This window comes from Sorex araneus, chromosome 6 (genome assembly GCF_027595985.1).
Source record: "Sorex araneus isolate mSorAra2 chromosome 6, mSorAra2.pri, whole genome shotgun sequence".
NCBI classification, from domain to species: Eukaryota; Metazoa; Chordata; class Mammalia; order Eulipotyphla; family Soricidae; genus Sorex; species Sorex araneus.
The window spans coordinates 119,306,764-119,332,559 of record NC_073307.1 but is presented as its reverse complement, the minus strand read 5'-3'; the positions used below and the strand labels follow the sequence as shown (position 1 = coordinate 119,332,559).

Here is a 25,796-nt window from a genome sequence, read left to right as displayed (position 1 = left end):
GGGGGGGTGGTGAAAGGTGGGGGGCCTGGCCCCTGGGGTTTCAGTTCTGACGCGGAGCTGGAAAAGGACTATGTCCTCGCCCAGGGTCCGGGAGGCAGAAACACTAGACTTCTCCCGCCCCTCCTACCTCCGCAGAGTTCGCTTTTAAAGCACAGTTAAGGGGGGGTTGGCATTTAAACTCAATCTTTGTGGGCACGCGGGACCCCCGTCCCTCCCCGGCGGTGGCGGGAGGGGTGGGGTTGGGGGCTGGAGGCTGCAGGGCTCCTGGACGCGGCCACCCTATTCGCTCAGAGCACCTGGTAGATGATGGGGTTGGGGTTCGCGCCCGCGGGGCCCTGCGGGGCAGCGGCGTCGGGGGAAGGGGTGCGGGCGCTCTCGCTCTCGCTCGGGGCGGCCACGGCCTCCTGCGGAGTTCCTGGCGGCGGCGGCGACGACTCTGGCTGCGCGTCGGGCAGCAGCAGCGCGGGGGCGGCGGGGCTCTCGGTGGAGATGCGCTCCACGATGCTGGACAGGCAGTCAAGGCTGGACACGGCGGCGCTCTTCCCGGGCCTGGGCTCTGCTGGGGGTAGGAGGGAGAGGCGGGGGGCTAGTGAGCCTTCGGGGACGGGGACTGAGCCTTGGACACTGCACACCGCCCTCCCTCTGCTAGGCCGGATGCACCCAAGTCGGGATGAGTGTATGCCCTGGACCACCTCCCAGCACCCCAGCACCCCAGCAAGCGTGTCTGCGCTTGAGGTGCGGGTTGGTACGAGGGGGTCGGGGTGGGCCACGGGAGGGTGGTGGTGCAGGCTAGGGGCGGAAAGGCGCGCACAGAGGGAGTTTGAAAGGGAAGTTGGTTCTATACGCACCGCTGGGCGCCGCCTCGCTGTAGTAGGTGCCTTCGAAGCAGTTCCGCCGCCGGGTACCGCTTGGAGGACCGCTGTAGTCCATCTGCAAATGGCAAGGGGTGCCGAATGAGGCCCGTGGGGGAGGCATTAACCCCTGGAGTCACCCTCTTGCCCAACTCTTCACGTTTTAGTCAAGAGTTTGCTCTGCCCGGTTTCGGGGTAGGGCACGCTGAGCCAAATGAATGCAGGCAGTCTCTTGGGTTCCAGGAGCACTGATTTGACGTTGGTTTTTATTTGGCTACTAGGGCCTCACTCTTATAGGTGTGTTTTACCGCTGAGCCCTATCTCAAACCTGGAGGGCACTTTGGAAATGAGCAGATGAATCAAGGAAAAGCTTTTCTCCAGGCCGACCATTAGTTTTCTAATAACGCCGCCCCTCCCCCCACTTCCCAACCCCCGCACATGGGCTGTGGGCCTTGAAAGCCCACAGCCCATTGGCTAGGGCACTCCATTGGCAGTAGCCGTGGGCACTGAAGTTCACTGCGGGGAAAGATCACCGCCCAATTCCCACGCACCCCTCCCCATTCCTCAGTCCCCCCTGCGCAAAGGCCAGTTCCTGGTTCTTGGAAACGCTTCCCAGTTCTCCCGAGAGCTTCCCTCGCGTCTCCTCCACGCTTACCATGCCGTCGGAACAGTTGGATCTCGGGCTGGACACGTCTGAGTCGCCGCTGTAATGCTCACCGCCGCGACCCGGGGGCAGCGGACCTGGCGCATAGAAGGCGGCGGCGGCGCCAGGGGGCGCGGCGTCCTGGTCCCGCAGCAGCGCCTGCAGCCCCTCGATATAGCGGATGGCGTTGCGCAGGATCTCCACCTTGGGCAGCCTCTGGTTCGGGTTGCTGGACGTACAACGCTTCAGCGTTTCGAAGGCCTCGTTGACTTTGCTCAGGCGGCGTCGCTCGCGCATGGTGGCGGCTTTTCGGCGGTCGGCGTTGGTGGTCTTGCGCTTGCACGCCTTGCAAGCCCACAGGAGACAGCGGCCCGCTTGGTGGTGCCCGCTGGGCGCGCGCACATGCTCATCTTCGCGCGCGCCGGGGCCCGGGTGCACCGCTGCAGGGAAGTGCGAGTGTTCCTCGGGCTTCAGGAGCGCGCCCACGTGCACCAGGCGCGGGTCCAGGTCCTCGAAGAAGCGCAGGTCCGGGGAGTCGAAACACGGGTCATCGTAGAAGTCGTCCGCCGTGGCAAAGTTGCAGAGAGAGCCGTCCGGGGCCGTCAGGTCGACGTCGCGGAGGGGAGGCGACAGCAGCTCCATCTCTTGGCGAGAGGGTGGCGGCACAGTCCTTAGCTTCTCCCAAGTCCGGTGGCCGGGGCTGCCGGAAACTTCCCAAACCCCGATCCCGGTGAGATAGCCGGGCTTCTGAGCGCAGACCCCCCTGTCCCCTCCCCTACTCTGTCGTGTGCGACCCGCGGCGAGGACAGCGGTGGCAGCGCCCCGGGGCTTCCTTACCCCTAGTTTCTCGCCAGGCGCTTGAGGCTATTTATCCTGTAGTAACGTAAGGGCCCCCCTAGCTCAAGCTAGCCGCCGGGGGCGGGGGCGCCCGAGGCCAATGGGATCCGAGAGGGGAGGAGTTTGGGATCCCCAGGGTGGCATCGTGGCCAGCGCCCGGGGAAGCTCCCACCCCCTCGGCGATCGCCCGGCCACTCCGGCCCCTCCTTTGGAAGGCTGCGAGGCTGGCAACCCAGCGCGCGGCGCGGCGGGGCGCTCCGGGGCGCACACTCCAAAGACTCTCCAAAGCTCCCCAGAGCCGCGGGAAACGCTGGCGGAGCGCTCTCCCCGCCAACCTGATTTTGACCATCCCCCACTGCTCCTTCAAAAGGAACAAAGCCTTACTATTTAATATGTTGCTGATTTTTTAAAAAAGTGTGATTTCAAGCAATTATTAGATCCAAGGCCAAGGATGAGACAGTGCATGGACAGAACCACCACATCTTGATTTTATTTAGTGACACTAAGTTTTCATTCAAACGGAGTGAAAACACCTGTACCATGTATATGTCTGTCTACCTTAGTGTAACTATCTTAACTCTTACCAAAAATAAAATATTTGCAAGGGAAAAAAAAAACCCTTGGGAGAACCAGGAGCAGGGTGGGAGTAGAGATCAGATGGTGAGGAATTTGGAGATACACGACCAGGACGGGAGATTCTCAGAGAGCAGAGCCGGAGAGGTAGAGAAACGGGCAAGTGCCTTAGGCCCTGTACTATCTCTCTGGCCTTGGAAGGGTCCTAGGGAGCTCCGCCGCCTTTGCTTCTCTGCCGTTTGTAGTAATGATGCAGGTTCCCACTCATGACGTGCTCACCTGTCTTCACTTCATCACATCATCTCATTTATTTGTTCAGCACGACCTACCAAGCATCCCTAATGGGTCAGGTGCTGGAAGAGGCATTGAGGATTCAGCTAGACCCTGCTCTCGTGTCATGCTCTCTCCCTGTCTCATTACAGGAGAGGGAGACAGACAAATAGACATGGAAGTATATGCGGTCAGGTTATAAGTTCAAGTGAAGAAAAATAAAGCCAGACAAGGGAAAAGTGAGAAAGATGATGGGATGATCAGTAAGGTGTCTCTGGACTGACTACACCTGAGCAGAGTCCAGGAGGTGTTAAGTACACGAGAAGCAACTATCTGGAGCCAGACAGAGGGGCCAGCACATGCAAAGGCCCCAGAGTAGTTTCTTTAGTTGAAATAAAGTAATTCGAAGTGTGGTTGGGCCACACCTGGCTGTGCTCAGGGCTTACTCTTGGCTCTGCGTTCAGAGATCACTCCTGGAGGTACATAGGGAACCATATGTAGTGCCAGAGAGCAAACCCAGGTGAGCTGCCTGCAAGACGAGCATCTTACCCACTGTTCATCAGTAAAATAATTTAAAGTAAAGCAAGGAGGTTCATATGTCCACAGTAGAGAAAGTGGGAGAGTGATCAGAGGTAGGTTCAGACAGGGAGCAAAGGAATTATATTCTGAGGCAGAAAGTCATAGGGTGGGTAGTGGTGGTGGGTGGAGCAAAAGAAAATCACTTCCGTTGGAACCTGTGGAGAGATCATGAGCCAGGCATGAATTCAGATATGGGTTTTTTGGTTTTTTTTTTTTTTTTTTTACTTTTTGGGTCACACCTGGCAATGCACAGGGATTATTCCTGGCTCTGCACTCAGGAATTACTCTTGGGGGTGCTCATGGGACCATATGGGATGCTGGGGATCAAACCTGGGTCGGCCGCATGCAAGGCAAATGCCATACCCACTGTGCTGTCATTTCAGCCCCCAGATATGTTTTTAAGGAAGAGCCATTCAACCTCCCCCCATTTTTCTGTTCTTCCAGGAGCCTGGAAGTCAAGCCCATGAACTGCCTCTGCCACCATATAAAATCATTAACCATGGCCCAGAGACTTGCAAATAAATCTCAGAAGAGATCAACAAGCAGCAGAGATGTCTTCAGATCCAAAAGTCACCATCCAGTTAAAAATTTAACTTTGGCTATATCACTTTATTAAAAAAATTAAAATTCCTGCAGCAAATGTGGCTGCATGACATCCCAAACTCTACACTATTGATGTACCAAGGGTGGCACATCACATTGGACGGGATGTAAAGTAGAAGGCGACCAATCTTGATTAAAAACTATTAGCAAATAAGGCTCAACCTGTAACAACATGCTAGTAATCTCTTATACAAGGGCTTAATGGTTCCAGGGTGAGATACAGCAATCTTCACCCAGCTTCTTCTAAGGAAACTTTTTTAGGATAAATTTTAGCAAGTTATTCATAACAGGAATAACTTGCTAAAATTTAAATAAATTTTAAAATTTTAAAGAAATACAAATAAATTATTTAGGGTCTGTTATTGGAGCAGGCTTGGGTAGTGTTTGGGAAGCTTTAAAATAACAGTAGTAGGAGGGTGTAATGGTGGTGGGATTGGTGTTGGAATATTGAGTGTAATAAATTATTGTAAACAACTTTATAAAAATAAAATAGAATTAATAGAGAAAAAAAAAAGGATGAGCCATCAAGATTTGTTCATGATTGGATGTCCATGGAGACAAGAGTGTGTGAGTCCTGACCCTTTGAAGTACAGAATTGGAGAAGAGCAAGTTTGAAGACAGTGGATGGAGCATCCTGGTTCCTGTAGTGTTTGAAGCATGTCTGAAACATGGAGCAGGTGGGGGAATTTAGGGGACCCGAAGTTCAGAGAGGGTTGGCCATGAGGAAGCCCGTTCATTCCAATGCCAGATTGCAGGTCTGGAGGGGCACAGGGCTCCCCGGCTACTCGCTTTTCCTGCAGTCAGGCTTCCATCCCAGCCCTTCCCCACGCAGCACCCGGTGTAATCATTCTAGAACACGGATGGGATTCAAGCCCTTTGATCTTTCACACTCCCTAACCATGTCCCACTGCCTTTGGAGTAAAATCTCGTCTTCCTGCCATGACTCCTGAGACCTGCACGAGCGAATGGCTTCAGTCTGTCGCTCCAGTGTCATTTGGAAGCCCAGTCCCAGCCTCACCTCCTTTCCTGTCTCCCTACATCCCCCTCAGTGTGGTCTAACCTCAGAGCCTTGCACTGCTGCTCCCTTCACTCTCCCCTGGGGCTCCTTCCAAGACTGGCTGCTTCTCACGTGCTCAATGGTCGGTGCTCAAATGCCGAGTCCTCAGTCCTCTGGCCACCCTCTCCAGTAACTGGACCACATCACCCTGCTTATTTCCTCCTTAGCACAGCCATACTCTGATTTTCTCCACTGTTAGCTTATCTATCGAGTAATGCAGCCCAGTTGAAGGGAGGAATGCTTTCCGACATTTCCCAAAGTCATCACACAGTGAAACTTGATACATATAGAAGTAGTGAATGATTCACCCTTGGCTTTCTCTCCCCATACATACATATTCATATAATACATTTAAGTCCTTAAAATGGGTCATTAATGAGGGCAGTTGTACTTAAATCTTCTAATTCAAATTCTGACAGCCCCCCACACAACTAGGTGGACAGACTGGCCCACACCTTTCCCAGACAAGGTTCAGATTCATCTCCTCTTGGTCAAATAAACTCATAAAGTGCTACTGTAATATACTGTGGAGAGATTTGGCACTTATTGTAAGTGTGCGTCTTTTCATTTGACTTCCATTCATACTGAGGGCAGTGAATAATGATTACTTTTGTGACTCAGTTGGAAACATTTTTTTTTTAAGTCTGTAGAATGTCTGGCATACAGTAGACACACACTAAATAGTTGTTGGTGGGTGAATGAATGAATCTGTTTCATTGAAGGATGCTCTGAGATTTCCTAGTGAGCACTTCAAACCACTTATCCAAACAAATCTAGGGTTTTCTCACACTTGAGGCATGCAAAGAAAGCACAGCTACAATCTGGATGAAGAGACTTCGAGAGAGAGATGGTCATAGAAACTACCTCAGTGCCATCATCAAGGTGTCTTTATAGTAAACAAACATTTTGTGTTCCTATTGATCGAATATTTTACTATTTTATTACTGATAGCTTAGAAAAATAAGCCATTTTGACAGTTTTAAACTTGACTTGTTGCTTGATCTTCTTTGATGGTTAGGAAACACTTTGATTTATTTTACATAAATATATATATTTGGCTTCCCAAGTGGGAAGCCAAGTGTTCAGGAGACCTGAGGTGCCCCCATGGGCAATTCTACCAAATCAACCCGCGGTTCAATGGAAAGGCCTACGGGTGGGAAGCTGCTCGAGCCAGGTATGCTCAGGGTCTCCAGGTCTGCAATGAGCAATGCTAGGGTGGGGTGGGGGGCCATGTGGTACCAGGGAGAGAACTGGGGTTGGTTGGCTGCACACAAAGTAGGCACCTTAATGACCAAAAGTGTGATCTCTGTCTATCTGTCTCTCTCTCTCTCTCTCTCTCTCTCTCTCTCTCTCTCTCTCTTTCTCTCTGACTCAACCCTGTTTTATTTAAAAGTCCTTTGGTGGGGGCTGGAGCAATAGCACAGCGGGTGGGGCATTTGCCTTACATTTGGCTGATCCGGGTTCAATTCTCAGCATCCCATATGGTCCCCTGAGCATCGCCAGGGGTAGTTCCTGAGTGCAGAGCCAGGAGTAACTCCTGTGCATCGCCGGGTGTGACCCAAAAAGCAAAAAAATAAAATAAAATAAAATAAAAATAAAATAAATAAATAAAACAAAAGTCCTTTGGTGTCTTGAGTACTGTGCCATATAATTCTGTTAATGATGGTTTCCTGTGTGCAGCCGTCACCAACACTGTTTCAGTGTACACATCCTTCAGCCTCCCCGCTGCAATCACATCAAACTCTCAAGTGGATCTTGTTTGCTGCAAGCCTTCTGCTCCTTGGAGAGTTGGGAGGGCTTGGACTTAGCAACCCTTCCAGAGCCCCCAAGCCCAGGGCGAGTGGCTGCCTCTGTCACTTTCCCACTTGGACCCCACCCCTTTGGGGAGAGGTGGCAGCACCATCATCCCTGCCTGGGGATGTCAAGAGGGAAAAGATGCCTTTGCAAGTGCAATGAGCCCACATTCATCCAGTGGTGCTGAGGGGGCTGCTCCTGGCTCAGGGCTGGGGGTGGGGATGTGTCGTTCCCAGTGGTACTCCAGGAGACCATGCAGGGCTGGGGAGCAAACCAGGGGCTCCCGCATGCAAAGCTCCAGCTCGTTGTGCTGTCTCCCCAGCCCAAGAGCCCAACTCTTATTTCTCTGCAGTTTAGTCAACGATACTCCTCGGGGACACAGGTGCTAGACTGTTTTGTTATTTTTGGCGAGTGGGGCCACACCCAGCAGTGCTCAGGGATTGCTCCTGGAAGGTTCTGGAAGGATATGGGGTACTAGGATCAAACCTGGGTTGGCCATGTGCAAAGCAAATGCCTTAAGCCGTTGTAGTATCATTGACCCAAGTTGCTACAAGACTGGTTTTAAAAGAAGTGGTAGGCTTTGGGGGGTCTACGGAAGGTACCCCGGCCGCTTTCCCTGCAAGCCACATCAGAGCAGACTAGGGGGGCGGGGGCTCAGTGACTCCCCAAGCAGCAGTGCTCACCTTCCCCAGGGCCTGATCTCTCCTGTCTTCATGAGGAGGTCCTGGAAGGGAGCAGAGAGGGAGGGCAGCGTCAGTCTCTCTCCCTCCACCGGCTCCAGGCCTGCAGCCTGGGGCTATAAATGGAGAGCTGGCCTCGGGGCAGGAATGCAGGCCTGGCTGTGCCCCACGGCCTTGCTCTCGGGGACCGGCCACCCCAGGGCTCCGGCAGCTTTTCTATCTATATATATACTCCCTGGAAACCTAATCTGGGCAGCACCTGCCCTGGTCTCCAAGTGCCCTGCCCCTGGCTAGGCTGGCCCTGTGGCCTTTCCTCTTGCACCTCCCCCACCCCCATGGCTGTCACCCGTGCTCCTTGCACAGACTAGGGGAGGTGGGGAAGGGTGCCAGTTCCCAGGTCCCCACTCTGTCCCTAAGCTTTCCCATCTTGTCTCTGGATCCTCCTCTTGTCCCTTGCAGTCCTGTTATCCTTGAGAAAGCCTGAAGCCGTGCAGTTCCCGGGCGTGGGTCCTACCTTGGATCTGGACTGGGCTGGTGAAGAGGCTAAAGATGGGGCCCGGACTCAAGCTGGGGTCAGAGCTCCTCCACAGAGGGCCTGGCCTCGCTCCCCACTATGGAGGTGTGCCCCCCATCTCCTGCGAGCAAACAAGGCTTGGGGAAGAATTGGGAGTTGGGGGAAAGGAGTCCACATGGAGGGAAGGGAAGTGAGGGGACAACACAAGGCATGTCCATGCCCCCAGCTGCCTGATGCCACTTTTCATGTGCCCCTCCCTGCAGGCACACCCCCCTTCTGCAGGCTCCTCACCCCTTCAGGGATTGGGAAGACCAGGCAGGAAAATGAACAGAAATCCAGACTGGAGCAGGGAAAGCCGAGACTCAACTCAGAACCATCTGATGCCCATCTTCTAGAAAGATCAGAAGCATTAGTTCAACCAATTCCTCTCCTTCCAACTTATTCTCTACATCATTAAAAACTGTCTGCCTCTGAGGGGAATTTTTAAGGGGTCCAGATTCCTGGGACATACTCACTGTGGTTTACACAAACAGTCCCTACAGGGGACAATCGTTTAATGACCAGAGGTTAAAGCAGAAAGGTTTTGAAGAGGCTAATTTTACTTCCAGACTCAAAGTCTTAGATGCTTGGAGTGAGGAAAGTGACAAAAGAGGAGACTTCAGCCTCTCCATTAATAAAGCACTCACTTGGAAACCATAATGCACAAGGGGGGGCAGAGAGAGAGAGAGAGAGAGAGAGAGAGAGAGAGAGAGAGAGAGAGAGAGAGAGAGAGAGAGAGAGAGAGAGAGAGAGAAAGAGAGAAGAAAAGTGCTTACCCTAGAGGCAGGCTGGTGGAGGGACAGGTGGTGGAACATTGTATGACTGAAACCTAATCATAATCAACTTTGCAAATGTGTATCTCATGGTGATTCAATAAAAATAAACTAGCAAAACCCCCACAAATAAATAAATAAAGCACTAGGAACATTACATGTCGTCATGTTTGAAATGCAAGTTTAACATGCAGGGAAAGGGATTGAAGTCCGAGAGAGGCGCGTGTCCTTGAAAGGACAGGTTGCTGGTCTCCCGAGGTCCCCATATCCCTCGGTAGTAGGTGAGAGGCAGGTGAGCCTCATATGCTGGGCACATCTTCCTCCTGACGTTCACCACTCAGTGTTTGCATCACACTCTGTGACGCCCCACTCTTCATGTCTACCTCCCGTTCCATGCACGCCCCACATTCCCAGTAGTCCTCAGCCTGTGCGTACCTCACAGAGCAGACATCTCCCATTCTGTGCCCACCCCTCACTCTGCGACTACTTCACATGGTGTGTGCCAACACTGCGTGTCCACCTCTCAGGTCATCACCACTTATGTCCAGGCGTCCAGCACTACCACTGCCTCCCACACACCACACAAGTCATGTTCCCTTCTTCAGACTCCTTGTTTTCCTTGCACCCGTATCCACCTCACTCAATACACACCCCTCCAGATCACCCCTCATTTCTCATGCCCCTCCACCCCCCGACACATACACCTGAGTCCTCCACTTCCCACATTCTCTGTCCTGGTCGTCAGACCTTGGTCCCAGCGGAAGAGCCTTTATCCAGGAAGACACTCAGGACCGTCATCCCTGCTACACCCATTTCTTCCTGGTGCTCTCTAATTTGAACTTATTTTTGTTTACTTTTGTTTTGGGTCACAGCCAGTGGTTCTCATATCTACTCCTGGCTCTGAGCTCAGGGATCACTCCTGGCATGGCTCAGGGAACCCGAGGGGGTGCCAGGGATGGAACTCAGTTGGCGAGACAAGAGCCCTCCCTACCCACTGCACTGTCACTCCTGTCCCTCTAATTTGACGTTAAGTGAAATCTTCCCAGCCTCCGTGTCAGGGCTGAGGGGGGAGCAGCACAGGGCTGAAGGGAGGAAGGGTGACGAGGCTGGTGATGGTGACGGCAGGATCCAGTGGGCAGTTGGGGGTCCTCTGATCCCCACCCCTCTCCTGTCACCTCCTTCCTGCTAATCAGCCCACCTGCCAGCCTGGGGGCTCCAAGGAGCTGGGATTAAGGCACACACAGCCGCGGGGCTCCAGGGACGGGCACCAGCTGCTGTCCCCCCAACAGCTGCCCCAGAGACAGGCTGGGGACACCAGGCGCCTTGGGGAGGCCTGATTTTCTCCCTCAACCCCGCTCATCCCTGGCTGGTAACACGCAGGACAAAGAACCTCATGGCTGGAACTTGGGCTACCTGGAGCCCCTACAGCCTCTGCTTCTACCCTACTTCCTGTCCCACCACTTCCAGGAAACCCTTTTGGATTGCTGTTTCCCCACAGGTTTGGGAAAGCAATGTCCGGTTCACAGGTGCCAGCAGTCCTACCTACCCTGGGTTCCTGCTGAGTTCCAGAAGCACTCACTGGACATGCGTGTTCCAGCACCTCTGCAGGATCTCAGGGTGGTGTCCACAGGGCGCTGGGCCTCTGGGAGCTCCATCTAGTGGGGGCAGACAGACTCATCAATGGAACATCAAAACACCCTTCGGGAGCTCCCCGAGGGGGTCAGGAACCTGTGGATGCCCCCTGGAGGAGGTCCTGATATCCTTCCTCGGGGATGTTGATGGGTGAGTAGGAGTGACCCCAAGGGAACGCTGGAGGGAAGGCAAAGCATTTCCGGTTTAGAGGACAGCATGAACAGATGCCAAAAGACATGACCACAAGGATGGGCTCATGGTGTCAGGATGACTGACGTTGTCTGGAGAATGGTGAGGCCTTTGGGAGTTTCGGAATTCCGGCTCACGGGGAATTGCCAGAGATGAGTCCACTGGTTTTCTAGGCTAGACAGAGCAGGGAGGGCAGCGGGAGGATAGAAAGTGTGTGTGTGTGGGGGGGGGGGGCAGAGTCTGCCCTGGAGCCAGGGACCCTCCCCAGCACCCAACCCCACCCTTGGGCCCCCTTTCTCCATGGGCAGGAGGGAGACGCTGGGCTCCTGGCTCTCCTCACAGCAGGGGTCTTACTGCGATTCCTCCTTACTTCCCTCTGGCTCTCCCGTCTGGGGGCAGGAGGCGGGGGAAGCCCTGTCACACTCCAGCTGGCCCAGAATGGCCCTTGCGGAGTGGAAGCAAGTGATGCTGGTTGGATGGTTGCTGGTACAAAGGCAGTGTGTCATAGATTTAGGGAGACACCCAAACACCGGCTGTGCATCTGCCTGACCACGGGTGTCTCTTTCATCCCAGAAGCTCTTTTTTCCCAGCAGGGCCCTCGACTGATTCCGGAGGTCATTTGTAAGGCCTCAAAGGGCTCCACGGGCCTCAGCCTACTACACGTGTGGCCTGTCTCCGGGCACACTCCAGGCACTTGGGCCACGCTTGTTGACTTGTTTGCCCTCTCTACGTAAAGGAGCCAGGAGCAAGCACTGGGTGTAGGGATGGGGCCATGGGGGCGCGGGGTGGGGAGGGGCGAGTCTGTCCATTCTGGGCTTTGGATCTCTGGGAAGTTGGGCCACGATGGGGTGCGGGGCAGCTGGAAGTGAGGGTCACTGTGCAGCAGCCTGTGGTGTCGCCTCTGTAGTGGGCCTCCCCACCTCCACCTGTGCACACGGGCAAACTGCCAGTCACCCCCCAAACAAAGCCTGGCCCTGAGGGAGCAGGGCGGGCTGCTGACAGATGCAGAGAAGCTGGTGCAGGCAGGACCGGGGGTGGGGGTGGGGGTGGGGGCGGGGGGAGCAGCGCTGAGGAAGACGCTCCCACAGAAGGCAGAGGCCCAGCAGAGTCCAGAGCACGGCAGCCCATGTCACCTCGCTGCCCCCCCCACCCCCTGCCAGGAACAGAGGCCCAGGGTGCTAAGCCACCTGCCCAGGGCTCCCACCTGCTTCTCACTGGAGGCTGCAGGTTGGGGCTATTGGTCTCTCAGCTACTCGCACAGCCGACTCTAGGCTGAGCAGACCTAGAGGTGGGAATCCACTTCCTGAGGCCCCTTGACATCCTCTAGGAGTGGCATGAACTTGCTTCCACTCCTGTCCCAGAATGGACACTGGGGTGGACACATCGATGAATCCATCCTGGCGTCCGGCTCTGACCCGTCTGGTTCCAGAGTCCTGGGAATCACTGTTCTTCTGAGGCTAATTTGGGATGCAGGGTGCTCAGAGTGGACCTGCGAGGAGTTAGGGAGTGGCAGGGAGATGAGGGGAGCATGAGGAGAAAGGGTGTCTGGGTTGAACCTTGCTGAATCCATTCCATTAAGTTTGTTTCCTTCCATTCAGCCCCCACCCCCCCGACTCTTCTTCTCTTTTCCCCAGCCAAACTCCTCCTCTTTTTTTTTCTTTTTGCTTTTTTGGTCACACCCGGTGATGCACAGGGGTTACTCCTGGCTCTGCACTCAGGAGTACTCCTTGGTGGTGCTCAGGGGACCATATGGGATGCTGGGAATCAAACCTGGGTCAGCCGCATGTAAGGCAAATGCCTTAGTGACTGTGCTATTGCTCCAGCCCCCTCCTCTTCCTTTTTTATTCTGAAAAATTAAAAACACAGAAATAGACACAACAGCTTAATGAGCCCACTACTGGCTCTGGCAACCATGAGCCCCAATCTCAACCCGATTTGTTCATATCCCACACTCTCCTCTCCTCCCGTTACTTTGAAACATTTCAGACACTGTATTCTTGTATCCACTTCTACATATGTGGCCTTGAATTTCTAAAAGATTAGTATTTTCTAGTGGGTAGGTCGTTTGCCTTGCACACAGCCGACCCGGGTTCGATTCCCAGCATCCCATAGGGTCCCCTGAGCACCGCCAGGGATAATTCCTGAGTGCCGAGCCAGGAGTGACCCCTGTGCATCACTGGGTGTGACCCAAAAAGCAAAAATAAATAAATAAAATAAAATAAAATAAAATATTAGCATTTTTTACTTAGGTACAATATCATCGGCACACTAAAAATGAATATTTTATATCCTGTGGCCATCCACCTTTTTCTTTTCAATTATTATAAAGTTTTTTTTAAAGCAAGCAAAACCTATCTTCAATGTTTGCTTTTGCTTGTTTTTCTTTGGGGGCCTCACCCAATGGTGCACAGAGCTTTCTTCCGCCTCTGTGCTCAGAGACTATTCATGGCAGACCTTGGGGAACCATCCGCAATGCCAGAGACTGAGGTAAAGCCAGGTCTGCTGCATGCAAGGCAAGTACCCCAGCTGTTCTACCATATTCCCCGGCCCCCAGGAGTCAGTTTTTAAAGGGAGCTTTTTCTGAGCATGAAATAAAACTCCCAGCCACCGCATCAGAAATGATTTATAGTTGTTATTTGTTTGTTTGTTTGTTTGTTTGGGGACCACACTCAATGATGCTCAGGGCAGGCGCCTTGCTGTGAGCTCAGGGCTCACCCCTGGCAGGGGTTGGGGGACCATATTGCTGCTGGGGATCAAACCAGGGGTCAGTTGCCTACAAGGCACGTGCCTTACCCATGCTACCATCTCTCCGGCCCTCTTTTGTAAAAACTAAAGCTCGTCGAGGGGCGCGTGCATTCTCGGGCTCTCCAGGCAGCTCTGTCTCACCGCCCGCGTTCGGTGCTCTGGAACCGCTGTGTATGGGCTGGATCGGGACGGCCGGTGGTCAAGGACAGGCGAAGGAAGAACGAGGACCAAGCTGGTTGCTGATTAGTTACCTTTTATTCAATCTTCCATCTTTCTCATCTCCCGCACTCCCAACTCTGGCCTCTCTCTGGATCAACTGCAGCCTTCTCCCGCTTCTCTAGTCTCTCCTCCTACTTCTCTCTCCCACCTTGCCCCCCAGGCTACAACCAGCCAGGTAGCAAAATCAACATAAGAAAGCCCTTCCTGACTCTTAAGGTTTTTTTCCTTTCCTTAGTCCAAACACTTATTAACATCTTAATACCACTTATTTTTGGATGGACATAGCAAGAGATACATTGAGGCTTGCAAGGCAACTCTCCTGGCAACATCTTGCCACACTCAACTACAGCACTCAGGCCAGATTAATCACTCCTACCCCTAGCAGGGTCCAAATCTAGTTATCACTGTTTGGATCATGACAACATTTGTCCATGATCAAGCTCTTAACTTATAGTTAAGCATTAGGCACTTTGGCCAGGCCCATCTCGATGCCAGGGTAGCACACAACTCACCGCTTGCCCTGGGTCCATCTTGTCCCTCGTTGGGACCCTGCTTTTGGGGGTGCTAGGAAGTAAGGGCAGCTGAAGCTTAGGATGAGAGAACAGATGCCCAGGAGGAAAATATCATGTAGAGTCAAATGACTCCCAGGTTACAAAAGCATAGCATTTGCTAAGTCTTCCTGTGTCCATACAGAAAGGACATTGCTCTGAATAAACTATGCAAAGGACTCAAGGAGAAGAGAAAAACAATATTTACAAGTCAACAGAACACTAAGAAAGAAGCTACAAATAACCACAGAGGAATGGGAGCTCTGTAACAGGAGTAACCCAATAAACCTAAACTACCTGAGGCTATGTAATTCTACACTCTTTGATAGCTCTTAGGGCAAAAAATTTAAAAAAAAATATGGATTCAGGATATAACTCAGCAGTAGAGTGCTTGCCTGCATGTATCAGGTCCTGAGTTTGACTTCTACCATCAGGGATCAGACTTATTATTATTATTTAAATCTTGGGCCACAACTGGTGATGCTCAGGGGTAGTGCTTTGTAGTCACATTTTTTGCTTTTGTTCTGACTCATCTGCCTTCCCCTTTTCCTATGAGAAATATTGTGATCACATTGAACTCCTTGGCACTACAGAATCTCTCTGGGCAGTGCTGGGCGTGGCAGGTATGGGATGCCAGGGATTGAACCCGAGTTGGCAGTATGCAAGGCAAGCATCTTACCCACTGTGCTATTTCTCTGGCCCCTTTCATAACCTTTCCATCGATACCAATCAGTGATCAAATTTCCAATGATACATTAGGATTCAAAGGGACACCTGGTGATAGCACCTCGGGTAGGGCGTTTGCCTTGCACACTGCTGACCCAGGTTTGATTCTTCCATCCCTCTTGGAGAGCCTGGCAAGCTACCGAGAATATCCCGCCTGCATGGCAGAGCCTGGCAAGTTACCTGTGGCGTATTCGATATGCCAAAAAGAGTAATGACAAGTCTCACAATGGAGACGTTACTGGTGCCCACTCGAGCAAATCAATGAGCAATGGGATGACAGTGCTACACTGCTACATTAGGATTCAAATTGGGGCAATACATTGTTTTTTAAATTAATTATAATTAAAATATAAAGGGTTTCTAATTTCTTCCCTCATATCCCTTTTTCTTCGCAAACATTTTTAAAAAATAGACTATTTCACCTTGAGGAATTTCTTACAGGGTGGAATTTTCTTACTGCATTTATACTGTGTGATTTCTTTTTAAATGCAGTTAAAATTTTGACCTGGAAACAGCCATCTAGCAGATTATTTTTTTTGAGATTCCCTAGCAGTTAGCCGTGCCCAAAGTGGCATGTGTTTAGTGATTTACATTCAACTTTTTGGTTATGATTTGTTTCCTTTCCCCTTCCTCATTGATTGAAATATGTGGTAAATTTTAGGAGCTATCAGACATAATAATGGCACTCTGAATACCCCCAGAACCTGTCAAATTTATTACTTTACATTGTATTGAAGACTTTGCAAAAGTGATTAAAAATATTTAGGTGAGATTATTCTGTATTATCTAAGGAGTTCAATGTGATCACAAGATTTCTTATAGGAAAAGGGGAAGGCAGATGTGTCAGAACAAAAACAGAAAATGTGACTATAAAGCAGAGGTCAGGGAGATGTGGCTATAAGACAAGAAAGGCATGTAGCTTCTAGAAGCTGAAAAAGGCATGATCCTCTAGGGTTAGGCTGCTCGGCTCAAACTTAGATCTTAGCTCCTAAAAACCCACTGCTGACATTCATCCACCATAATTGTAAAATTGACCATGTGTTGTTTTAAACCACCAGGATCGGAGTATTTTGTTTGAGTATCAGTAGAAACAATTTTTTTGTGAACATGGAGAGTATCATACTGAGTAAAATGAGTCAGAAGGAGAGGGGCAGGTAAAGGATGACTGCATTCAATTGTGGGATATAAAAACTAGTATGAGACTAATATTTATGGACAGGGAAAACAAGGGTCAGTGTGTGTAGAGAGTATCGAGCCCGTGCGGCAGAGCCTGGCAAGCTACCCGTGTGTATTGGATATGCCAAAAACAGTAACAATAAGTCTCTCAATGAGAGACATTACTGGTGCCCGCTTGAACAAATCGATGAACAACGGGATGATAGTGACAGTGACAAGTTCTCTTTTGCTTGATAAGTAAGGTTTGTTCTCTTCATCTTGCAGATAGGATTAAGAGTTGGGGGAGCTCATAACTAAGCAGAGAGAGGGTGTCCCTGAGAGTGAAGTAGAGGTTTCGGGATGCCTTTGGGGAAGATGAAGAAAAGGAATCCCTTGAAGGGAATCAGTGTGAGTGAGGTGGGTAATCCTATGGGGCTCTGGGAGTCTTTGGTTGAACCCTTGACACTATGTTCCTGAGTGATTTGGGCATGCCCTTTAAATCATGGCGCCTCAGTTTCCACTTCTAAAAGTGAAGACAGGGGCTGGAATGATAGCACGGCGGGTAGGGCGTTTGCCTTGCATGCATCTGACCCGGGTTCGATTCCCAGCATCCCAAACAGTCCCCTGAGCACCGCCAGGAGTAATTCCTGAGTCTGTGAGCCAGGAGTAACCCCTGTGCATTGCCGGGTATGACCCAAAAAGCAACAACAACAACAACAACAAAAAGTGAAGACATTAATTCACATTTGTGAAAGTACTATACTGTGGAGTAAAAAAAAAAAGGCAAGAAATACGAATTCAAAGCACAGAGCTTGGAACATAGTAAGTATTCAATAAACTTTTTAAGGTTTCCGCTATCCAAAATTGAATAATCAGACCAACCTATTGAATGCTAGCCTCTGGAAATTGCTAATGTTTAATCTTGTGTCTCACACCCACAGATATTTAGAATTGTTCTGGCTGCCGCTCAATATTCCTTGCCCAAGTAGTAAAGGAAGCAGCAAAGGATTAACCTATATATCTCTCCTCTCAATTCCCTTTCTATTAGCACTGTTAGCACTCTTAGCACTGTCGTACTGTTGTTCATCGATTTGCTCTACCAGGCACCAGTAATGTCTCCATTGTGAGACTTGTTGTTACTGTTTTTGGCATATCGAATCCTCCACGGGGGGCTTGCCAGGCTCTGTCATGCGGGCGGGATACTCTCGGTAGCTTGCCAGTCACTTTCTATTGTTCTACATAATGATAGAGACTTGAACCCATTGTAAGACCCAGGTATAGAAAGTGCTACTGTAGGATCCAGGTATGATTCTTTTAAAAAGTTTCCCCTGGGCAACACTCAGGTTACTCATCTCTAATGGCTCTTAGGAAGAAGACCCAGACTAGAAATCACCCATCTATCTATCCCTTGTTGCAAATGGCTCCTTTTTGCTTAGCTAACTCAAGCTCTTGAAGATGTAAAATTGAACAACCTTTGGACTGGTGTGGCCGCTGCCATTCAAGATCATGAATGAGCACCATGGGGATGTGGGCCTGGCTTGTGGGACACCCTCGAAGAAGGCGGGAGAGCTGGACCACCACTCTCAGCCCAGAGAGAAGCATCTGCCATGGCTGGGGTCTGCTCTCAGCCCTGAGCAGATGCTTACACTCACATTCTGCATTCCGCAGGCCTAGGAACCCAGGACCGGAAAGTAGCCCTGGCGATGCTTTGGAGGCCGAAATGGTCGTGCTTGTTTACCTCTCCCTCTGTATCCAATTATGACACACTAAGTGAAAATTTCTCTCCAAAATTGCTCACATTGATCACAAGGCAGCCCCCACTTGTCTCACTGAGTCCGTAAACACGTTTTCCAAGGAGTCAGGTGGATTCTTTCTACATTTTTCTGTGAGTTAGTTATTCTCTTCAAGTCCTAATGTTTGAGGGAAGTTGACTGATTCCAAAAGGCATAGTCAAATTTCATAACTAGAGGGACAATGATAGTTTTTTAAGAATAATTAGTGGAAGGTTGTCATGAAACAATTTTTGTGTGGTGAAGGGTCTCCCTAATCTCTTTAAACTGGGCTTATGCCCTGATCCTGAACGAAAACTTGCAAAGTCTCATTAACTTCATTTATACTATTAAAGAAGTAAAAAGTGCTACTGTCATTTGAATTGCATACGGTGTATTGGAACTTCTTTGCCCCCACGCCCCCTTAATGCACTTTAGGAGTGTGGATTTGGTGATTTTACTCTCATATGTGGGTTGTACTACATGGAAAAGTTAACTTTTGCTTAAGACGAGATTATTGAATGGCCATTATCACTTGAGCTCCTTATTTATTTTTTATAGTGAAGCAAGGTAGTTTTTATTGAAAGAAATTTATTTAGAAAGAAATGAGGGGAGAGAAAAAGATTAATGTGTGTTCAAGAGAGAATGTGGGTTTCCCCAGGGTGGTAAAAGCAGAGGAGGAAATATGACTTGTGTGTGTGTGTGTGTGTGTTAAAATGAGTTTGCTCTCTCCAGCATGTCAAAAAAAAAGTCAGAGGTTGAAAACATGGCGAAGATTTGCCATTGTTGGCTTGGAGATGGAATTGCCAAGCAGAAAGGACATGAAAGCATTTCTAAGGGCTGAGAATGACCTCTAGCCAACATCCAGCAGAAATATTTGGTGAATCACAGATGATAAAACCATAAAGATTTGGACTTTTCTTACAACTAAACTTGAGTAAGCTTAGAGGTGATTACCTCCCTTCCTTTTGTGCCTTCCCCACCCCACCACCTCAACATGAGAGCTCAGCATATTGACCCTTTAACTTCGCCTGTGAGACTCTGACCAAAGAGCCCAGGGCGTCTTGCCAGACGTTGAGTTGGAGATACTGGCGCTAATGCAAGGGTGTTTATTTAAACCACTAAGCTGCAAATATAGTCTCAGTTTCAGTAGCTCTTCCAGTGCTGGGCATAACAACAAATGATAAAACTGCTGGTTCTGTCCTGGCTCCTGCTACTGAAAGCCATTAAAGGTGAGAGAGAATATACCTTGAGATCATTTTAAACAAAATTGTATGTCTGAAACCTACACATTTGTTGATACTTGTCCCCTGTTAAGCCAAGTGAAGTACAAATGCATGTGTGTAACCCCTGCACTGCTCTGTTGCAGGAGGTCGATGGTAGAGAAGATGCTGTGTGCATGTGTGTGTGTGTGTGTGTGTGTGTGTGTGTGTGTGTGTTGAGAGGGGATGTGTGGGGAATCTCTGTATGTGCTGCCCAATTTTAGTGTGAATCTATAGCTGCTCTGAACAAAATATTTTTTCTCTTTCTAAGCAGTGCATTGAAACAATAAGCACTTATTTTAGTTTAACTAGATAACTAAGTCTGCAACTAGGATCCTCCTAATTTGGGCTAGATCAGTCTCTTCTCCTGGGCTCATGTGGGCAGCTGTTCTGGGATCTTCACATAAATGGGGTTGATTGATTCTTGGTTGCTCTAGGCTGACTGCGGTGACTGGGGCAATTTTATTTTCTCTCAGGGTTTTGCATGGTGCAGCAAAATAGCCTGGTAATAGCAATGGTGCAAAAGTGCAAACAGAAGTACACAGGCTTATTTTTAGTCATCTGTTCCATGGATATGTTAATATCCCTTGGGTCACCAGTTCCCCAGGATTAAACTCAGAACTAAAGGAGGCAGAAATTGGTCCCTTAATTCAGAGCTGCATAGTAACAAGGCAAAGGGTTTGGACTCCAGGACAGTGAAAGACTGGGACCATTGAAATGCTATATGGAGCTAATGGGATACCTACCTCTAGGGATGGTATAAATGTAGATGGTCCAATATGTAGATGCTTAATAGAGACCTGGCCCATAATAAGGAGGTGACTGATTTCTTCTCCTCATGGGGGATTTTAGGATGCTTCTGGGGATTTTTAAAAATTGAATCACTATGAGATACACAGTGACAAAGTTCTTCAGGATTGGGTTTTAGTCATACAATATTTCAACACCAGCACCAGTGCCCATTTCCTATCACCAATGTCTAATTTCTGGAGATATTTTTTGGACAGAGGAGAAAGACTGAGAATTGATAGAGCCCCAATAGCAAAAATTCATACATAATTTATGATTCCCTCAGAAAAGGACCGGTGGGAACTCCTCTCTTAAGAAGTTTCTTCTGGAGAAGTTTTCTTGGATTTGGTCTTCAGTCTTACCAAACACAAGGCATTCTCATTTCTATATTCCAGGGCCAGTGGTTTGCCATCATTTGCCAGCTTCCATGCCCTTGTCTTGTTTTTTTTATATCTCACAGATAAGTGAGTACAGTGAGAAAGCCAAAAAAAGGGTAGAGTGGAGGGGAGAATGAGAGGGTGGACTGGTGAGGTTCTTGGACATTTTGATGATGTAAAGGTCAGGTAATTATGTACATCAAAACCATAAGAGTCAACCCTAGCAAAAACATGTGACCTGAACCATAATAAATAAAATTTTAAAGATGAGTTTGCTAAGGAGGTGGGATGTGGGGAGGATTGTTGACGTTGGTGTTGGGTTTAAAGTTGGAACATTGAATGCCCAAAACTGCTATGGTGCCTTACTGGGGAAGCGGGGGAGACAAAGTCACTGGTTGGCAGGTGATTCCCATTAACCTAAATCAATTTCTATCCAGCAGAGTATCATAGAAAACCTTACAAGTCAGTCACTTCCCTCCTCCGACATGGAAACATATTTCTGGCAATGATAATGGATTCTCTGTCCTCTGGAGCAATGACGCTGATGGTACTACTGTGAATAGCTCTCTCTACTAAGTAGATCAAGCAGTAATTCACCAAGATTAGTACTATTAATGTCCCCACTTTACAGAGGAGGGGACTGAGGACTTGAAAAGTCATTCAGCAAGTGACAGAATTGAGATTTGAACTCATATTGTCCAACTCCAAAGCCAAAGATCTTAATTATTTCACATTTTCTCCCCTAAAGTTTTTGTATTCTGCTCATTCCAGGCCTGAGGGGACTGGAACTTTGTGTTGTGTCTTGCCCATGCCAACCATTCTTCGTTTGTGCATATCACAGTATGAAAAGGAGCCACCAATCCCTGTCACAGGGGGATGGTGGGGAGGGGGTGGCCCAGGCCTTTTTGGAGGTATCACGGTTGAAGGGAATTTCCAGGTCTATAAGGCCGAGGGATCCCCAACCCCAGAGCTCTCGTCTCCTTACTCTCAGAGGTACACTTGAAAGCTTGCCCTTCCCTGGCAGGCCAGTGCCTGCTGGTCATTCCTGGGGACAGCCCGAGGCCTTGGCCATGGTCAAGGTCTTGGAACTGGCTTTCATCCCCAGGTCCTGACTTCTCATGGCTCATGTCTCAGGCTAAGTGAGGAGCAGGACTCCAGGCAAAAGACAAGGCCCCCAACCTCAGGCCTGAGTGGGAGAAACCGGAGAAGGCGCCCGGAACAGCTGACTCTGGGCGCCACGTTTTTTGGAAATGGCTGCCCCTCCCCCACACTGGCTGTGCTGTGAGTCACGGGTTTTAAGCTGAGCACTCTGGGAGATTAACCAGCTTTGTGACCAGCTGCTGGAGGAGGATACTTGGCCGAAAGAAGCAGGATAAAGTTACCCTCTCAGAACTTTATAGGAAGGCCCATAAATGCCCCCAACTGCTGTGGGGCCCACGATCTGGGGGCACTCCTGGGGTGCTCCCCTTTCCAAGGCCTTCGTGGCGGGTCTCATGGTCTTGTCCTCATCCGCCTAGCAGGTTCTGTTCCCTTGGCACCCATGGGGACATGATTCCAGTGTGACCGTGAGCAGGGAACTTCCTTCTCTAGAGGACGCAATGGTGTGAACAGGGTCCAGACTGGATGCAAAGGGCAGGGCCTGGCTCAGCGGGCAGCAGAGGCTGCTGGGAAATGCCCAGAACAGGATGGGGGGATCGCTGGTCCAGGGATGTCCCAGACAGGGTAAAGGACAGGGAGGATCCCACCCTAGGCCCTTAGGATATGATAGTTTGAGGGGCCAAGAGGGGGTCGTGGGATGGGGAATCAGAAGCCTGGTTTCTAATCCCGCTTCCACTGATGCTCTGGCCCACTGTTCCTCTATCTTTTTCTTGCCATGATTGCTTCTGACCGTCCTTCCTTCCTGTGGGCCCCCTGTCCTATGGGTTGGCCCTCTAGTCTTGTGCTGTGGGCCCCCTGTCTCCCATTGACATGATTTTCACTCATGATAAAGATTATCACCCTTGGACTATCCTGGGGGCCCACAGGGGGTGACAGTTTGAAAACACTGCTCTGGCCTCAGTGCCTCTGACAGGAGGATGTGTGTGACCCAGTCATTTTCTATGGGGTTCCAATATTCAGAGCTGTAACAATTGTGCTTCTTGGATTCAAATTTCTGACTAGCAGCATTCTCCACCTACCACATATCACCTCTTTGCCTCTAATGGCACATTACTTTTTGGTTTGGGGGCCAGCCCAGTTTTTCCCAGGGCTTACTCTTGAATCTGTGCTCAAGAATCACTCTGGAGGGGCTTGGGGGACCATATGTGGTGCTGAGGATCAAACCCAGGTCACCTTAGCCACTGCACTACCTCTCTATCCCTCCTAATGTCATTTATCAAAACCTAATAATTTTGTCGATGAACTCTCCATCCAGCTATTACTGTTGAGGTGTCTGCTTTGGGTCAGGCTCTATGATAGTTGGTGGAGAAAAGTCTGCATATGACTTTGCAATGCTACATTTCAACCTACAAAATTAATTTTTAACAAAATAGTGCCTCCATTTGCTTCCTGTAATTGGGTCTTAATAGTGTTCTTGAAGATAGAATAATTCTCCGGTAGAACTTTGCCTGGAGATGGTCTCCTGGGAGCCTTCCTGTCCATCTCATTCCATTCCCAGAGCCCCAAGCTGCCTGTTCCTTGGAGGAGGGCCTGGGCCAGAGAGCTGCCACTGGGAAGAGGATGTCTCCATATGGTGATGGGGTCACGGTCTGAGAAAGGCACTGTGTGCCCTCCCATGGGCCCGGATTGTACTGTTTATAGTTTCTGCCTCTGAATACAAAGATGGGGTGACTATGAGAGTCCAAACTGACCCTGGTCTTCCTATCACCCAAATCCTCCAGTCCTTCAGGTGCCACTGCCTTACCAACCTCTCCCCAGGCCACGTGCTTTGCACATTTTCCCTTAGGTCTTGAAGTTGGGTAATTTTCATCATGTTTTAGATAAGAAGACAACACTCTAGGCTGGGCCTGTGCTTACCATGGGCATATAGCAGAGAGTGGGAAGGGCCCATTTCTAGTCTGGTGAGAGATAAAAATAGATAATAAGAGTAATAACTAGCTTGCTATTCTCTACTAGGTGACCGGAACTTTCCCCAAGTCAACTCAGTCCCCAAATACCGCCCCCTGATTATCCTTCCCAATTTTTGGAGGAGGAACCAGAGACAGAGAGGAGCATCTTAGGGTCAGAGCAGACGTGTGCTGTGTAGTTCGTGCCCAGAGATTTCTATGTGAACAGCCAAGGCAACAGCCATTTCCCAGAGCTCCACCGAACAATAGAGAGGAGAAAATGGGCTCTGCTAGCCCACAGCTCCCCCTATATAGTGGGGGGTGAGGGGGGAGGCGGGTGAATAGTAACAGAGAGCCACCCCTCAGCTTGAGGAGAGTATGCGGGGTCTGCACTGGGGACAGGCATGGAAAGATCTGGGTGTGTTCTTATGGTTTGAGGGTGACACGGGCAGTGTTCAGGGCACACCCCTGGCTCTGCAATTAAGGACCCCTCCGGGTGGGGCTTGAGTTCCATGTGGAGTGCTTGGGATCAAACCTTTGCTGGCCGCATGCAACGCAAGAGCCCTACTCCCTGTCCTATCATTCCAACCAGGGTGTGAGTCCTGGCTTTGCCTCTAACCAGCTCAGACAAGACCTACAGGCTAGGGCTGGAGCAATAGCACAGCAGGTAGGGCATTTGCCTTGCATGCGAGTGACCTGGGTTTGATTCCCAGCATCCCATCCTGAGTGCATGAGCCAGGAGTAACCCCTGTGCATTGCTAGGTGTGACTCGAAAAGAAAAGAAAAAGAGACCTAGAGCCTTCTGAAGCTCTACTGCCTCTTCAGAAAGATGGAGAAAGATGGGGACACAAATACCCCCTTTCAGGGTGATTGAGAATGAGCTAGGCCAGCCACCTCCGGCATCATCTTTGTGTGGCCTCAGGTGGTCACTGTCTGGACACAGGTGACTGTGGTGCCTGTACTAAGGAGGGGGCAGGGGAAGGAGGAAGAGGCAGCTGGGGAACTTATCTCCCTGAATCAAGGTCTTGGCCAGAGGCTGGCCCTCTGCACCCACCCTTCTGTCCAGCCCGAGGTCTGTCCAGGCACCTGCTGTGGCTGCTGACACCCCGAGGCAGGGCCAGCAAGGCCAGGGGAAGGCCAGGAGGGCGGGTGAGGACAGTTCAGCTTCACTACTCACTGTTGGGTTCTCCGCTGCTTCGGGCAGCCCGGCACCTCTCCGGAAGGGGAGTGGGCGTGCGGACATGAAGAGAGTTGAGCCAGGCCTGCTTGCCTCTTAGAAATGAAGCCCCCACCTGCGTCCGTTCTCTAGGAGAGGATGGTGGCAGCAGAACAGCCAGAGGCAGGGCTAACCCAAGGCTCCAGGAGAGGATGTGATTGGGGCAGGGGGCTGCACTGCAGGGAAGGGAGAGGCCTCCCGGACGGCGGGAAGGGCAGGTGCGAAGGCGCAGAGGCTCACTCATGGAATTAGAGACCTTCCTGAGGGTCTCTTCATCCGGATGCAGCTGTTCCAGTAGAAACTTTTGGTAGAAAATGTCCAGATTCGGTTATTTCGGCAGAAAATGGGCACATGAAGGTAAGTCTGGGGACTCGGAACTATTTCTGGGCTGGGGACCCTGAGCTATTCTTGGACTAGGGACCCTGAGCCACTCCTGAAGATGGGAATGATCTTTTGGGGGTCAGGCCAGAGTTAGGGGGGCTGAGCACTGTGGGTTCAGACACCAGCGCTAAAGAGGTAGACAGCTGGTTGGGGGTTTGCAGCACAAACCTTTCTGTTGGCAGAAGGACCGTGGGCGGTCGGCCCCGAGAAAGATGGGCACCCCCTAAAAGCAGGGACCCCGAGGTGGAGATGCTCCCCGCGACAGCGTGCCGGCATAGCAACGACACCCAGCTAACAGGGGGCTGACAATAAGGACTGACCCATTCGAGAGACCCCTGCGTCCCACAGACTCCTGGTAAGTGACAATCGCCCCCTCCCCCCGGGGTCCACAGTCCTGTGGGCCACCTGCGGCAGCTGCCAGTCCCCGGCCCTGCCGCCGCAGAGGCTGCAGAGCCCAGCGCGCGACAGCCGCACCCCCTCCCGGGCGCACGTGCGCGCCCGCCCCGCGGCCCGCCGCACACCCCCGCGCAC

General features: G+C 50.7%; 1 protein-coding gene and 1 long non-coding RNA gene across 2 annotated transcripts in view; one reads left to right on the top strand and one right to left on the bottom strand.

Moving 5' to 3' along the window:
- Nucleotides 1-287: 287 nt before the first annotated feature.
- MYOD1 (myogenic differentiation 1) lies at nucleotides 288-2,136 on the bottom strand. Its single transcript, XM_004621656.2, has 3 exons — nucleotides 1,507-2,136; nucleotides 849-930; nucleotides 288-556 (listed from the first exon to the last, which is right to left on the bottom strand). Exons 1-3 carry the CDS (start codon nucleotides 2,134-2,136, stop codon nucleotides 288-290), a joined length of 981 nt encoding a protein of 326 aa, XP_004621713.2.
- Nucleotides 2,137-25,478: 23,342 nt separating this feature from the next.
- Nucleotides 25,479-25,796, top strand: part of LOC129405832 (uncharacterized) — a 29,207-nt gene continuing 28,889 nt past the window's right edge. Inside the window, exon 1 of the long non-coding RNA XR_008630784.1 lies at nucleotides 25,479-25,620. This is a non-coding gene — a long non-coding RNA (uncharacterized LOC129405832). The remainder of the gene's footprint in view (nucleotides 25,621-25,796) is intronic.

Coding starts and splice junctions, on each gene's coding strand:
- MYOD1 (XM_004621656.2), bottom strand. CDS start 2,136: ATGGAGCTGCTGTCGCCTCCCCTCCGCGACGTCGACCTGACGGCCCCG. Junction 931..1,506: donor CCAACTGTTCCGACGGCATG/GTAAGCGTGGAG, acceptor TGCCATTTGCAG/ATGGACTACAGCGGTCCTCC. Junction 557..848: donor CAGCGAGGCGGCGCCCAGCG/GTGCGTATAGAA, acceptor TACCCCCAGCAG/AGCCCAGGCCCGGGAAGAGC.